This window comes from Misgurnus anguillicaudatus, chromosome 23 (assembly GCF_027580225.2).
Source record: "Misgurnus anguillicaudatus chromosome 23, ASM2758022v2, whole genome shotgun sequence".
Classification (NCBI taxonomy): Eukaryota; Metazoa; Chordata; class Actinopteri; order Cypriniformes; family Cobitidae; genus Misgurnus; species Misgurnus anguillicaudatus.
Window position 1 is genome coordinate 7,223,098 of NC_073359.2, and position 17,235 is coordinate 7,240,332.

Consider the following 17,235-nt stretch of genomic DNA (forward strand, 5'->3'; position numbering starts at 1 on the left):
GGTCTAGCGGTATCACTTTTAGTATAGCTTAGCATAATCCATTGAATCGGATTAGACCATTGGCATCGTGCTAGAAATGACCAAGGAGTTTCGATACTTTTCATATTTAAAACTTGACTCTTCTGTAGTTCTGTAATCTTATCACGCTGCGCCCGAAAATAGTCAATAGCAGAGGACTGCGTAAAATCATTGCACCATGTTACGGCAGTAAAGTCCTTGATTATTACGCCAGAATGAGAGTATAGTTCCTAGCCATATCGACCTAGAAAATCGCAACTTTTATTTTTGTCGGTCCTAGCACACGATGTAACTACAGAAGAGTCTAGTTTTAAATAGGAAACATATCGAAAGTCTTTGGGTTTTTTGGCGCGATGCTAATGGTCTGGTCGGATTCAATGGATTATGCTGGGCTGTGCTGAAAGTGGTATCGCCAGACCCAGAGATCAGCTGAGATGTTTATCTCTAGGGGAGCTTGAAAATGAGTGAAGTTTCCTTTTAATACAGAAAAATAAAGAGAGCATATGCTTAAATAAACCAGCTGATTTGATTTCAGCAGGTTGGTGGATCAAAGCTATGCTGTCATTGGACGAACCCCTGGACCTAAAGATATCCTCCGGTCGTGACAGGGCGATCAGAACGTCTATCTGTGCACCTCTGCACTTTGCTCGTGCGCGGATATCACGAGCCTCACATGCCTCCAGTCCTGGTTAGTCAATCTTTGCATGTTATACATACAGTTGCAAGAAAAGTATGTGAACCCCTAGGAATAAACTGGGTTTCTACAGTGATTTGCCATGAAATGGGATTTGATCCTCATTTAGGTCACAACAATGGACAAACACACTGTGCATAAGCTGACAACACACAAATGATATATAACAGTTGTCTTAAAGCCTTTAGCTGATACTCGTGGGTTCTTGACGAGTCATCGAGACATTCACATAGAAATTTGCGTCATGGGAGGGGCTTCTGCGACTCTGCTCGCTTCCTGTAATTACGTCAATTGTAGAGAAAGCTCTTGATTGGTTAACGCGGCGCGTTTTTCCGCCAAAGTTCAGATTTTTCAACTCGCGTCATTCGCGCGAACTAGACACGTCTTTACATTGACTTAACATTGAATTCACTCGCGCTTGACGCCTCTACCGCGGCTGGTGTGAACGCAGCATTAAGCCCAATTTATAATCACGTGTAAGCTACGGCGTAGGCTATCCTTAGCCTCTGCGTAGCCTGATGTGCACCTCGCTTAATTTTTAACAGCGCGTCAGATCTACGCAGACCGCAAGCGCTGTGATTGGTCCACCAGAACTCCTCCCGTCAGGTAAAAAAACTGCGTCATAGGTTTTTCCGTTTGCGACTTTAAAAACAAAGATGAGCCAAGTTGAGGAGTGATTTAACTCAAACTGCAACAAAAGTCGCTTCCATCATTGCTGGTCTTCTCAAAACATACACAACAAGTTGCTGTTTCTTCTTCGTTTGTGGGTTAACTTGCCAAGCTTCTTCTTCATTGACGGTCGCGCTGCTACTGTGGTTACACGCATGGATACTGCCTACCAGCGGTCTGCGCGTGTATTTGCACGTCGACACGAACGACGTCGCAAAAGTATATATGAAAACCGACGCAGAACCTACGCCGTCGCGGCTACGCCATAGGACCTACGCACAACTATAACAAGCCCTTTAGGAGTCATCTTGGCTGTGTGCCAACTTCTACGAAGGGTAGCTACAGTATTAAACTGTCTCCATTTACAGACAATTTGTCTAACTGTCGACTTATGGATGTCTAAATGTTTTTGTATTGTTTTGTATCCCTTTTCAGCCTTATGGAGTGCAACATCTTTTGGTCAGATATCTTTAGAGAGGAATGGTTCATAAGAGCTGATACTTCTTAAAAAAGCAATCTTAAAATGTTTAAGTGTCTTTTTATCAATCAAAGTTGCATTAAACCACACATTTAAACTAATTTTATTAATTGTAATTAATTGTTCACATTTTATGGCAAATCACTGTAGAAAAACAGTTTATTCCCAGGGGTTCACATACTTTTCATATTTTTCAATCAGTAATGAACTGACCCAGTATTTTCTCACCTGATACAGATGATAAAGACATGTCAGACTCTTCATCGTCCACTGTAGTGGATCTAAGTCTGTCCCCATCCTCCTCACCCTCACCACCCTCTCCCATAGACAGCGTTGCCAGCTGGAGTCCCACAGCGCCTCTGCTGGCTGCGGTGAGTAATAAACAAATTCTCCGCTGGCCACATTATAACTTTAAAACATTTATACATACACAGATATAAAGACCAAGCATTACATTGTTTTATTAAAACACACTTACTGTATATAAGTTGCACAAAAGAGGGTTGTACCAATCCCATAATTCAGTTCACCACCAAACTAATTCATTTCAGCTCTGTCTCTAAACATGCATACAGTTTGAAAAAAAGCAGTCCTAGTCTGAACCCTTTTTAATATCAATAATGATGGATTTGCATGCAAGAAGATGGTTTGAGGAAATGTTTGGGATTGTGGTGGTTTTCTGGTCTCCTATCCAAAATTACTTGGGGTTCCAGAAGCATCCTGTAAGTTTCTCTGTTCAACTCACAGGAATCAGAAAGCCCAGCCTACCATGAGGAGAGCGCATCTCCGCCTCCAGGTTTTCGGTTCTTTCTGCCGATTGGTGCAGATGGTCCTCTGCGGCTGCCCTCCACAATGCTGACCGGTCAGCACTCGCCCGAGCCCTTAGTGGATGAGCAGCTGGCCTGCCGCTGGCTAAAGGTGAGCTTGTAGTATTGTTTCTGGAAAAAATAGTAAAACAAAATTGCATTTAAAATGTAAGGTGAATACAAAATTCAATCTATACATTTTTTATCAGTATGTGCTTTTTTAAGATCGAACTCATGACCTTTGTGTCGCTAACACAAACAATGAAGCTACACTAATTGTCAGATAACATCTGAGAGATTTAATTGATAGTATTAGCATTTTAAGCTGCAGTTGTTGTTTCTTTCTATCTCTGTTCCTTATGCCCACTGTGCTGTCGTGACTCTATAGTGCCATCTGCTGTTCGAAAGCCTGCAGGAGCTGGTGAATCATGTGAACGACTCCCATGTCAAACCGGAGAAGAATTCGGGATACTGTTGTCACTGGGAGGGTTGTGCACGCAAGGGTAGAGGCTTTAATGCCAGGTCAGACTACACACACACAGACATGCCTTTGTTAAGAAATGCAAATGGAGGCTTGCCATACTGTTAATAGTGATAATTTTAACAAACATTAACCAAACCTTTAACTAAAAAAGGGTTTACTTTATAAATCATTTGTACTTTCAAGTCACGCCTAAAGCAAAGTTTTGCAACGTTAGCATGTCAAAAAAAAAAAATTCTAAATATTTTCTGTGTAGATACAAATATCTAAATATCCTCTAAACAAAATACATTCACTTGAAAGGCACAATATTGAAAAGATAAGACTTATTTTCATGAAATGCTACTTTAAGTTTAATTATTTTAGCACATTGGCAAATACTGTCATTTGTTCTAAAAATTAACTTCACGAAATTATATTTCTTTGTGTATTGATGCTTATTACGCGGCTTGTTGAAATGCTTGATTCTGATTGGCCAGTCGCGAAATTTGTAGGTTTGTCATTCCCACATAAATCCCTCAAAACTAATAACACACCATAACCCGGATGCGGAGATTCAATTTGACAGGTACAGTTTAATGTTACACAAAATTAAATGTAAATATTTATTTTATTAACATTTATGACATTATATTTACATATGACTAAACCAAATAGTGTGTTACATAGAGTGCCATTTTAATGTCTTGAAAGTAAACGTGTTTTCCTCGTGGTCTGTATTCGCAAATAAATTAGCAAATAAAATCAATATTTAATCTTTCTTACATTACTTGTCAGGTAAAGAACCATAAAATATGCAAGATAATGTTGTTATCCCGAAATAAGGACCTGACGTGATCACATTGTTGGGGCCTATCTTCATGCAAAAATCACATATGCAGTTCTCCATACAGTCCTCATATTACAGTAAATTTGAAAGATTTATCTATATTAAAGGATTAGTCCATTTTCTAAAAAAAAAACAGATATTTACTCAGCACCATGTCATCCAAAATGCTGATGTCCCTCTTCGCTCAGCCGAGAAGAAATTATTTCTTTCGAGAAAAACATTCCAGGATTTTTCTCATTTTAATGGACTTTGATGAGCCCCAACACTTAGCAGTTTTGATGCAGTTTAAAATTGAAGTTTCAGCAGAGTTTGAAAGGACTCTAAACGATCCCAAACGAGGCATAAGGGTCTTATCTAGCGAAACGATTGTCATTTTCGGCAAAAACAATAAAAAACATGCACTTTTAAACCACAACTTCTCGTCTATCTCCGGTCCTGTGACGCGCCAGCGCGACCTCATGACGTCAAGAGGTCACGGATGATGTGTGTATACAAGTATGGAGAAAGTATGGTCCGCAAATTTGCATTTCATATATGTAACACGTGACCTTTCTACGTCACAATTACATTTGGTGCGTCAGAGGGCCAGAGATAGACGAGAAGTTGTGGTTTAAGGGGGCGTGCACACCAACGCTTTTACGCCCGCGGCCGGCGCATGTTTTCAATTGTTTTCTATGGAAGCTCAGCGCTTTTCTTCCACGCCGAAAAACGGCGCCCGGCGGTTTTTCCGCGCTCAGCGCTGAGCGTCGAGAGTTGAGAAATGTTCAACTTTGGAAGAAAAGCTCCGCTCGTCAATGTCAGTTCTCACGCGGCCGTCCAATCACAGTGGAGGTGGGGCGGGACAAGTATCACAGCAACCAACCGTCTCACAGCTGACGTATCAGAGCTACCAAAGTGCTTAGCTGAAGAAAGCTGACACTCAGCTGAAAAACAGCTGGCATTCGGCTTCCTCAAGGCGTTTTCAGACGCGTTTAAAAGTTTTGGTGTGTCCAGCCCCTAAAAGTGCACATTTTTTAATTTTTCTTGTCAAAAATGACAATCGTTTCGCTAGATAAGACCCTTATGCCTCGTTTAAGATCATTTAGAGTCATTTGAAACTGCAATTTTAAAATGCATTAAAACTGTTAAGTGTTGGGGTCCATTAAAGTCCATTAAAATGAAAAAAATCCCGGAATCTTTTCCTTAAAAAACATAATTTCTTCTCGACTGAACAAAGAAAGACATCAACATTTTGGATGACATGGTGGTGAGTAAATAATCTGGAATTTTTTTTTTTTTTAAAGAAAAATTACTAATCCTTTAATCTTCCATTTCAGCACATATTGGTTCTAGTTATAAATGACTCCATCATTCATATGATTATCAATCCATGTGTAAACCTATCAAAAGCTCTACCTGCTTGAACATGTTGAGAGGTATTTGCTCATGGTCAGTGTGCGTATTTGAGTGCTGATGAAATACATTTATTTTGCACAGGTACAAGATGCTGATTCATATTCGTACTCATACAAACGAGAAACCTCATCACTGCCCTACCTGCCAAAAGAGTTTCTCACGCCTGGAGAACCTTAAAATACACACACGCTCACATACAGGTGAGACATTTATGTGGACTGGCTACTATAAATAAAACACCTGAAAAATATATCATATTATAACAATATTTGGGTCTTGATATCATAATATTCTAATTCTTTATGGCTGGTGTCAAATTTTTTAAATAATTTAAGCCCCTGGTTTCACAAAGAAGGCTTAAAGGGTTAGTTCACCCCAAAAGTTTAGTTTCTTTTTTTTCTGATGAACACAAAAGAAGATTTTGATAAATGACGGTGAGCGCACAACTGATGGTAATGATTAACTTTCACAGTAGTTGTAAAAACAAATACGATGGGTACTGTCAACTGTCGTTTATCGAAATATCTTATTTTTCATTTATCACGGTTAGGTCTGTAAAAATTAATGCGTTAATAACTGTTTTAATGCCACCAATTTTATTAACGTGCACTTAACGCAACGCACAATCTCTCTTTGACTCTTTGTCTAGCCCATGGTTTGATAAATTCAGTTGCAGCCTTAAAAGAGTCAGAGGTTTTCATAAAAATAAGAACATTTATTTTCTCGTCTAGCGATTCCAATGCTCTAAATGGACGTCGAACATCTATAATGATCTTTATTTGTACGTTTTCTGAGAGGTGTACCATCCTAAATGCTTAATCTAATACAAAGGATAGGTGTTCATCCACTTGCACATCTCATTTTGGTTTCGGTTTTAAAACATGCAGGAATTAGAAAACAGGACTGGCTTGATGTTGAAAGAGTTATTAAGAGAGATTAAGTTCGGGACCTGATTGATGTTTAAAGAGTTATTAAGAGCAGCACGCTGATGGTTCTGTCGAAAATGTAAACAGGCTGATGTAAATATACATTTGCATAAAGCATATTTGTCCACACCCATGTTGTTGATTAGAGTATTAAAAACTTAAAAAGTGTTACATTAAGGTAAATTTTGAACAGATAAAAATCTGCAATTAATTTGCGATTAATCGCGAGTTAACTCATGACAATCATGCGATTAATCTAGATTAAATATTTTAATACTTCCATAATACTTCCATAATATTTGTTTTCCTACTATGGAAAGCACTTTTGGGAGTACTTCGACTCGCCTGAAAATTCCGCTCCCCTTCTCACTCTCATAATGGGAGAGGGAGGGTGTTACTGCGCCGAGTCGAAGTACTCCCAAAAGTGCTATTACGCCATAAAATATAGTTCCTCTTTTAAATCTGCTTAGAAAAGCGCTACGTTTTATTTTGTACCACCAAACTTGCTCGTATAACTACTCGTCTTAAATAGGAAAAACGTTGATGTGTTTGGTCACTTCTAACTTTATCTCTAAATGGTACCATTGCTAAATGCTATCGAAGCGTCGCAGCGCGCTCCGGCGCTTGCGTGCGCGCGCACGGATGGTGGAGGGATGTGTCAGCAGTTCTTGGTTGGGGTGGTAACATGTTTTGGTATTGAAAATGAGTAGACTATTCCTTTAATAGTTACGGCTAGGGGTGCACGGAAATTTCGGTCGCCGAAAATGGCATTATCAGTTTCGGGCCGAAATAAAAATCCAGCCGAAAAAGTCAACCGAAAATGAATGTCAACCGCGCCCCTCCCATCCGTGGGCTAGCGCTTGGGTTTCACTCACGGTGATCAGTCGTCTCCCACCCCTCCCCTTCGTGCTCAAGCAGGTTTCACTCACGGTCGAGCTGTTTGCACGCGTCTGCAAAGATTAAGCATGTCTTGATGTGTAAACTAGAGAGAGAGTCGCGCTAATGTGTCTCATACTGTAATCCATTAACATACATTTGGCGAATAAAGCAATGAAACACAACGTAACGTTTTTATGTGGAGCGACTGTTGCGCTGTTTGGGGTTCACCCTCGGTCTCTGTGTGCGCCCGCGTTTAAGTGCCCTCAATAGTGCACATACGAGAGAGACGCGTAAAAAAAAGCAAACATAAAATCTCTCTGTTATTGACAGGGCACATATAAACAAAATGATCTTCACAGTATTCTTTTTCTAATAAAAACATTTGTTTATGTCTTAAGTGTATGTATACACTACAGTCAGATTAACCTACTTAAGTCTGTGTCATTAATGTTAATCAAACAACCCATGACAAAGAGACAAATAGCTCTAATAATAATAATATATTTAATTTATTGTGTTATGATTCATTTAATTTGATTTCTGTACCTAATGCTAATTTCAGACCTTATTAATGTACAACTTTGTTCTTTTTTGTAAATGTTTGCAATTTTTTTATTGTTTATTAGATTTTTCCCACCTGCTTTTTGCTGATCCGAAAAATAATCTGATCTGTGCCTCAAAAACTGTAATGTGACAGCCATAAATGCAATTGTACTAATACTTGGCATAATAATTTGTTTCGGTGTTTTGGTTTTTCGGCCTTGGTTTCCTTTTTTCGGTTTTCGGCCAAGAATTTTCATTTCGGTGTATCTCTAGTTACGGCAGCTGTGTGCTTACAATCATTTATCAAAATATCTTCTTTTGTGTTTATCAAAATAAAATAAAAACTCATACAGGTTTAGAGCAACATGAGGGTGAGTAAATGATGATTTTTTATTTTTGGGTGAACTATACCTTTAAGTCAAATTTTCAAGCAATTAAAAATAAGTAATTAGGCTAGATAAACTTAACTTAAATAAAGTCAACTCTATTTGTTTGTGTAAGCTATAACCTCATACAACCTTTACATTTATGCATTTAGTAGATGTTTTTATCCAAAGTGACTTACGCTACAGTAACAGAATACACTACACAAGCCATCCAAAACCCGAACAATGTATTTACACCAATAAGTCAAATTGTGACTTATAATTAAAACATGGTTAAGGCAAAAAATATAAAAAAACTAAACTAGCCTGCAACTTTTTTCTTAGGTAATTTTCTTATATATGATCATCATTTCTGTAAGGTTCACCAATATACTTTGTAGTTGGTTTGACCATTGACACACACATGACAAACTAATTCTACATATGGGGCAGTGACAAAAGCGGTTTGGCAAGATGAGATTTTTTTTATATAAAAACTTGTTTTAAAAGCATGGATCAGGTTTATTTCAATGCACAGTGTATTTATGTTAATGTTATGCAATAAAAAATTACATTTGCACCATTTTTATGAACGTTAAGACTGAATGGACCTGAAAATGTCCAATGGTGTAACTACCAATTGTGCCAAAGAATAAGAAATAATAAATATTTTATTAACCTTGATGGCATGTAAGCGTAACATCAAAAAAAAAAAAAAAATTAAATATAATTTTATTAGTTATTTCTACATGTACATTTTAATGCGTGTTTGTAATATTTGTCCTGATATGCTGAAAACCTGTTTTTTAAATAATCTTTGACAAATGATTGTAATTTATGTAAAAATGTATGTCACACTAAACACTAAACTAAAAAAAATCATATTACACTAAACTAAACTAGATGATTATATTTTATTCCACATAAAATATATTTTTATGAATATATTTATATTTGGTTACACCAATTGACACAGACCGGTTACACCACAATGACATTTTTGCAACTATCCCCCAAATATTCTTTCAAAACGAAATACATTTTTTGACTTGGTCCTAAAAAAAAGAGAATGTATGCAAGTAATCTGCAAATTTATTTTAAATTTTAACCCTTTACATTTAATTGAACCATATGGACACAAAATAATCAACGTCACGTCATTGACCCTTATATTCGGGAAGGATTTTTGTCATAGTTTTGGTATCCCTAGTGCACACACATTTTAACACACATCACCATTTCTCAACATTCGCAGTATAACAGGTTTTCACATGCCTGCATGCACCTCCCTGTTTGACTGACCCTGGCATTCCTTCACTACACTTTTCATTATCCTTTTCTGAACACAAAACATTTGTTAACCTTAAAATAAATGGATGAGAATGCTAATTAAACCAAATATCCTAGAGTGAATCTAACAAAAACTAAATCTATTCTTGTCCTTTTGCCCTGCTAGGAGAAAAGCCGTACATCTGCCCGTATGAAGGCTGCAACAAACGCTACTCGAACTCCAGCGACCGTTTCAAACACACCCGCACGCACTACGTAGACAAGCCCTACTGTTGCAAAATGGTAGGCTGTCTGAAACGCTACACCGACCCCAGCTCTCTCCGCAAACACATCAAGGCACACGGTCACGCCGTTGCGCAAAATCAGGGCAGCTCGACCAAAGTGGAAAGTCTGATGAGAGGAAGTCATTCGGAAGGTGCTTCCCCGATGGATGGCAGAGGGATGGACCCTCGGTACCCAGGGAGGTCTCATTTTAACCTGCCTGGGGTGGCAAGCGGCTTGCTTGGATCTCATGCCTTGAACACCCTTGCGGGATGTCCCCTTGGCGGTCATCCGCTCGATCTCTCAATGCTCAGCCCTCTGTTGGGAGCAGGACCTTTGCTGTACCCCAGCTCTGGTGCATTAGGGCTCGGGAAGATGCCGATCCTTCACCCTTTGCTGTTACCGTCTCTAGGGCTCAGTGGGGGGAGACGGGAAAGAGTGGTGGAGGAAGAGGAGGAAATTGATGACGATGATGATAAGGGCAGGTTGGGAGCCGGGCGTAGCCCTCATTCATGGGTTGTGATCCCCCCAGGCATGCTGTTTTTGAAACAGGTGGTGACCACATAAGTGGGCTGGTTAGACTTGTTTACATTGCACAACATGATTGTCGACAACATCGTCCATTTGTCTTGACAGGGTAATTGATACCTGGTATATATACACTTTGTCTATAATAGTAGTAGAGTAAAGGAATAGTTCACCCAAAATTGTCCTTATTTTGATTTAACCAAATTTACTTATTCATACATTTTGACACTGTCTCTTTAAACCATACAGGCAGAAATGATCATTTATGGAACTCGTTCCCAAAATGTGTTTGTCAATCATAAAACTGCATTGCCTCTGTGGACATAATGGTAGATAAAAGCGCAATAAAAAAGGACTTTGAAGTATAGGAGAGGTCGCAATTCACACAAACAACTGAGTGAACCAAAAGCTATTTAAAAGACGTGTAGCTTGACTGCTATAAATAAGTAACAGCATGTATTCTGATGTTTAAGTGCTTCTTTATGTCTGTTTGTTTAAAGACGCGACATCGATTGTGTCAAAATCTTCCACCATTTGTTACCCATTATTAGCAGATTTTTAAACGTTTATGCATGGCTGACGTATCTCACTGGTGTACAACCGGATCCCAGTTGCTCTGGGAATCCCATATGTAACAATATACACATAAAGTTTTTTTGGATTACGTGGCACATTTTATATATGCCACGCACAATGAACGAATGGTATGACTATGGCCTGTCACGGCCAGCGCGAGTATTTTATTGATATATTTGCACAGTTGTATATTTTATCAAACATATTTTTACCAGTACCAAGTGCCTTCTTATGTAAGGTAGTTAGTGACGAAATATAATGTATGAAATACATTTGGATTGTATATTGTCTGTATGTATGTATGTATATTTTACCAGATTGAATTACTATCGTATGTAACCGCTACATTTTTTTTTTTTATTGACAATGAGGCTCATGACGTTGAGCTAATGCTAGCTATCTTGCTATACCGCCAATGTGACTGGAATGAAATGTATGAAATAGGCTTAGATAAGAACTATGACTCATACATTCAATAAAGAAATGCAATGCCAAAGTTGTGTACAGTGTAATTTCTAAGAAGTAAAGATTATGCTTAAATCCTGCGCCCCATTAAATGACAGCTGTTAAAAGGGATCTTTTGTAAATATTTAGTGGTTGAGGTATTGTAACGATATACTTTAAAAACTGCCATAACCTGTTTCCCATTAACTATTTGTATTGAAATGATGCTTAATGGTGTGGGTATAGTATACTTTCACATATGATCTTTTAAAATAAACAAAACAATACTAGTCTGACCCCCCACACCTATCCCCATTGCCAATGAATACCTGTATCAGGTAAAAGGAGGCGGGGCTGTTTGTAATTCTAAAGCAGCTGTAACTTTCAGGTTTACTGTTAGAATAGACGCTGATTGAATGCAGACGCACACTGAGACATGGAGTTAAAAATCTGCAACAGGTAAGCTTCAGTTTGATTTTTTACTATCTATAAAACGAAGTTGAAAATTTGCCATATTTTATATGATGTTTTGCTACTCTTTAAAAAAATGCTGAGTTATCTTCAGCCCAGCGTTTGGTCAAAAAGGGACAAAGCTGCTGTTGGGTTAAATTAATTCAGAACATGTTTATAATACCCAATATTTTCGGTAACACTTTACAATAAGGTTAACATTAGTTAAAGTATTAACTAACATGAATAAACTATGTTACAGTATTTATTAATCTTTGTTAATGTTAGTTAATAGAAATAGCTTTTAATTGTTTGTTCATGTTGGTTCACAGTGTATTAAATAACGTTGACAAGATTTTAATAAAGTTTTAGTAATTGTAGAAATTAACATTAACAGAGATTAATAAATGCTTTGTAAGTGCATTTCATTATTAGAAATTCACAAGAAAACCCGTTGCACAAAATACACAGGGTAAAACTAAACAGGTTAAGTTGTTTTAACATAGAACCCTTAGTAGGTGTAGCAGACAAATCAAGTTGCCATTAGTAGTCTTTACTAAAAAGTATAGTTTAAATAGTACATTTAACTTAAAATTTCTAGTAGTTCAGTAAACTTAATTTTAAGTTGATTTAAATTGTAATATCAGTTGCTCTGTCTCACAAATCCATTTCTATTTTTAATTATTTTATATTACCTTTGGTGTTATAAATGGTATTATAACAAAAAGTTTATGACTATAAGTCAATAATTGAAAAAACGGGAATCTCCGCAACTGTATTTTTGACATGCACTGTCAGTACTGTGGAGAGAAATACAATAAAATGTGCTGAACAGGGTTAATGAAAGGAAACACTGTTTACCTAAACGGTGACTTCACAAAATTATCATTTACAACAAAACAACATAAATAACCTCTTTTTATTAAGAAATATTTAAGTAGTGAAAGTTCTTATCAGTTTTTATTCTGTGAAAAAGCAGAAAGTAATCAAAATATTCAGGCTCAAATGATTGTGTATTTCTCACAACGTACTAATAATTTTAAGTTCGGTTTACTTAAATGTTTTAGTTTAATAGATTTTGTATGCTTAAAAGTTAAATCAACAAAACATTTCTAAAGGGACACCACTTTTTTAAAAATATGCTAATTTTCCATCTCCCGTAGAGATAAACATTTGATTTTTACCGTTTTGGAATCCATTCAGCTGATCTCTGCATAACTTCATCACGCTCAAAAATATTTTTCCTATTTAAAACTTGACTCTTCTGTAGTTACATCGTGTACTAAGACCGTCAGAAAATTAAAAGTTGCGATTTTCTAGGCAGATATGGTTAGGAGCTATACTCTCATTCTGGCGTACTTATCAAGGACTTTGCTGCCGTAACATGGCTGCAGCAGGCGCAATGATATTACGCACTGCCCAGAAAATAGTCCTCTTAGTAGGGCACTGCATAATTTCATTGTGCCTCCTGCAGCCATGTTACAGCAGCAAAGTCCTTAATTATTACGCCAGAATGAGAGTATAGTTCCTAACCAATTTTCTGTCGGTCTTAAACTGCAAAAACAAAGATTTTCAAGAAAAAAGTTTCTTAGTATTTTTGTCAGTAAAAATATCTAAAAATTCTTAAATTAAGATGCTTTTTCTTGATGAGCAAAACGACCCAAGAAAACAAGTCTTAAATATCAAATTTAAGTAAAAATGGGGTAAGCACATTTTTCTTGAATTTTTCTTAAATTTCGTGTTTAAGAAAAATTTTCAAGATTTTTGCTTACCCCATTGGCAGATATTTTTTGCTTGTTTTATGCCACAAAATCACTTAAATTTGATATTTTTGGTCTAAAAACTAGACTTATTTTCTTGTGTCGTTTTGCTCATCAAGAAAAAGCATCTTAATTTAATTTTTTTATATTTTAACTGAAAACAAGACAAAAATACTAAGAACATTTTTTCTTGAAAATCATTTTTTGCAGTGTAGTACACAGCATAATTAAGAAGAGTCAAGTTTTAAATAGGAAAAATATCGAAACTCTTGTGTTAATTTTAGCGCAATGCTAATGGTCTAATCAGATTCAATGGATTATGCTAAGCTATGCTAAAAGTGGAACCGCCAGATCCAGAGATCAGCTGAATCGATTAAAAAACGTCAAAAATCAAATGTTTAACCCTAGGGGAGCATATTTTCAAAAAAAGTGGAGTGTCCCTTTAAGCATTGGTCTAAAACACAAAATATTAAGTGATGTTTCATTCATTGTTTAAGTAAAGACAATATGTGGGTTAAGAGTGTAACTATATAAAAAAAGATTTTTTTGGATCAACTTTGCTTTACAATTTTTAGTTACTTAAAATTATTAGTTGACTCAAAAAGTTGGGCAATAATTGTTTTGGCTAATATTTTTTATTTGAATTGAGGTAATTAAGGGCAACCAGGTAACTAGGGGTGGGTGATAAATTGCCTGCGATTATCATGCGCGCTCCATCAGCAAAGCCGGTTTCATGACCAGCAGCAAGCCGCCACCACCTGCTCCCAGATGGAGCGGCATTTACTACACAGAGCTGTATTTCACAGAGAAGCTTAGGCAAAATTGCCTCCGATAATGTATGCGATTTTGCAGAGCCGTGAAATACGGCTCTGTGTAGTAAATGCCGCTCCATCTGAAAGCAGGTGATGGCGATTTACTACTAATCACGAAACTGGCTTTACTGATGAGATACGCGTGAGAATTGCATGCAATTTTTCGTCCCTACAGGTAACTTACTTTTTTAAGTTGAACCAACTGTTAAATCTATCCATAAATGAGAAGAATTACCAAATAAATACGTTTAATTCAAACTGCAATTACATTATTTTGAAGTCTTTCTATGTCATACTATAGTTGCTCTATTGAATGTAATGTCATAGCAGCCCTTGACCTAATAGCAATTTGACTTGATACTGATAGCAGCTAAGATAAAACAATATGTTTATATAGTACCTCAGAGGTACTGGTACCAAAGAGTGCATGTTTGTACCTAAATAGTACATATTAAGACCTTTTTAACCTGATTGGGAACACTGTGCCGTACACGGCACACACCCCCTCGGAAGTGAGGCTGCAAAAACTTCATTGTAAGCATTAGAAGCATTAAATCTTCAAAATATACAGTCATGCAGCATATCGATTGAAAGCTTAGACTCTCAGGATTCCTTTATCCACTTTGGTAAAATTGTCCAAACAAATTGTTCATAAATCCCCAAAAGTCAAAGGAAATGGAATATCCAAGCCTTTTAATACAAAACAATTTGTTCGCCTCACAATCTTGATGTTTCTGACCGAATTACGATATAAAAACTGTAAACAATAGTTCACTACCAGACATTCTTTCGACTCTCACTTCTCATTTGAGACTTATAATGCTACAATTGGGTGTCACGTTTGTTAAGCAACCTCTTACGAATCAAACAAAGCCCTCTTATTGAAATTTAAGCCGTTTCATAAGAGGTTAAAGAGTACAGCTTGGGAGCATTTTTTTTATTTACTTATTGTTTACCTTCTCTCTTAGATATCATCTGCCCGAGGATAGATCTCCACATAGATGTCACATTAGAAGAGGATTCATTTTCCTAATTATATTGACATTCTTACTGTCACTTGTTGTGTACATCTCTGATGTCTCTCACATGCTACCTTCGACCTCTAGCACTTTATATAAAAACATGGTTAAACAGATAAAGTTGTATTATGAAGTAATTCCCTTCGAATTCCCTTTTGCACGTCAAACTCAAACTCAACAAAGGAGTACTACACAAAATACACCCACAGTAAACTCTGTGCATTATCACGTAGCTTATCCGTACAACTATCAGTTCATCATGGATGAACCTGAGAAATGTCTCCAGCAGAACCCATTCCTGGTCTTGATGGTCCCTGTGGCCCCCAATCAACTGAAGGCTCGGAACGCAATCCGGAGCACGTGGGGAAATGAGACCACGGTCCGTGGAAAAACAGTGCTGACTTTGTTCATCGTGGGTTTGCGTGATGGACCCAGTAGTAATGAAACACAACAACAGCTACAGGAGGAGAGCCGACAACATGGAGACCTACTGCAAAGCAACTTTATGGACTCGTACGTCAACCTGACCATAAAGACGATGGTAATCATGGACTGGTTGGCCACTCGCTGCCCTCAAGCGTCTTTTGCTATGAAGGTCGATTCTGACATGTTTTTGAACCTGGAGAATTTGATGAGCCTCCTTTTGGCCCCTAAAACACCCAAACAGAATTATATCACGGGCATGGTAATGAGAGGCCAAACTGTGATCAGAGACACAAACTCAAAATGGTACGTGCCAAAGGAGCTGTACCCAGAACCACACTACCCTGTATACTTGTTGGGAATGGGATATGTTTTCTCCAACGATCTTCCACCTAAAATAGTTGAGGCTTCCAAGGAGATAAAGCCTTTCAACATAGAGGATGCATATGTGGGTGCTTGTCTTAAGCGTTTAGAAATTCAACCCTCGTGGCCCCCAGACCCTTCTCAATTCAGAGCCTATTTAAATAAGTATAACCGGGATGAGTTTCTCAAGGTCATTACAACAATCCTGAATTCTCCTCAGCAACTACTTGATTTCTGGAAGGATGTTAAACGGTCTGCATGAAGAGAATCACATACATCACATCACGTATGAGTTTTGTCTGTTTGAATTGTTGATGTGACGCTTGTCTATACTGTGTATCAGTTACATTTATGTAAAACCGTAGAGCGGTTTTAAACAGGTTTTGTCATATTTTTATACATTGGTGTGTTTAAGCAAACATTTAAGCTACGTTTATGGATTTGGCAGACACTTTTATCTAAGTATTTATCCGTATGTGTGTTCCCTGGAGATCAAACCTACGACCGTTCTGCTGCTAACGCAATGGTCTTTCGGTTGACCTATAGGAACAGTGACAATGTTTGATGGACTTTTTAGATAGATAAACATTAATGTGCAACGTTGTTACATCTGAATATGCTAAGGAAACTCAAATAATGCAAATTATGTATTTATTTATTATTGTACACAAGGATTTCTTTGTTTTTGTGAGGTGGGCTCATAATGTATGACACATGAAAATGTTGATAGTTTTCAGTTGCGTGACGCACAAAGGTGTTGGATGGCAAGAAAGTTAACATTAGGCTCTTCATACAGTAGAGAGGCAGCTCAAGCAGGTTCATTTTCCATCTGTTTCAAGCTACGAATATTTAAATTTAAACCTCTCAACAAATAAAAATAAGATATGAAAACTGATTGGAAAAAATTTCTTGTTGCACTTTATTAAAAAAAAGTTTAATCAACTTGATCAACTTCAAATTAATTTAAACATTTTTGGCTAGATCTAAATTGCTGTATAAATTAAAAAAATAAAGTTGAAAAAATAAAGTTGAAGGAATGGTCTACTCATTTTCAATATTAAAATATGTTATTACCGTTCATGATAAAAGAGTCGCTCACGTTCACAAAATACACGCAAGACACTCCTTTAATAGTAAACTCTGATTACGCATGAGATTATGCAAACCCAAACGTCTTTTTTATCATAAACTCTTTGGACGCGTCTGCGGCAGGCACTTATTTTGAC

At 37.1% G+C, this 17,235-nt stretch overlaps 2 protein-coding genes across 5 annotated transcripts in view; both read left to right on the forward strand.

The window, feature by feature from the left end:
* glis2a (GLIS family zinc finger 2a) overlaps positions 1-11,234 on the forward strand; it is a 33,278-nt gene extending 22,044 nt beyond the window's left edge. For 2 of the 4 annotated variants that reach the window (XM_073862270.1, XM_073862268.1), the window contains exons 2-7: positions 557-703; positions 2,088-2,230; positions 2,607-2,777; positions 3,054-3,187; positions 5,452-5,570; positions 9,540-11,234. In XM_073862270.1, the coding sequence (XP_073718371.1) occupies positions 574-703; positions 2,088-2,230; positions 2,607-2,777; positions 3,054-3,187; positions 5,452-5,570; positions 9,540-10,201 (1,359 nt within the window). In that variant the 5' untranslated portion in view covers positions 557-573 and the 3' untranslated portion in view covers positions 10,202-11,234. Of the gene's footprint in view, positions 1-553; positions 707-2,087; positions 2,231-2,606; positions 2,778-3,053; positions 3,188-5,451; positions 5,571-9,539 lie in introns of all 4 variants that reach the window. The other 2 variants (XM_073862269.1, XM_073862271.1) reach the window with 2 other exon arrangements.
* A 243-nt stretch (positions 11,235-11,477) lies between these two features.
* LOC129453166 (beta-1,3-galactosyltransferase 2-like) lies at positions 11,478-17,235 on the forward strand. Its single transcript, XM_055217272.2, has 2 exons — positions 11,478-11,641; positions 15,173-17,235. The coding sequence occupies exons 1-2, from the start codon at positions 11,619-11,621 to the stop codon at positions 16,269-16,271; spliced, it is 1,122 nt and encodes a 373-aa protein (XP_055073247.2). The 5' UTR covers positions 11,478-11,618; the 3' UTR covers positions 16,272-17,235.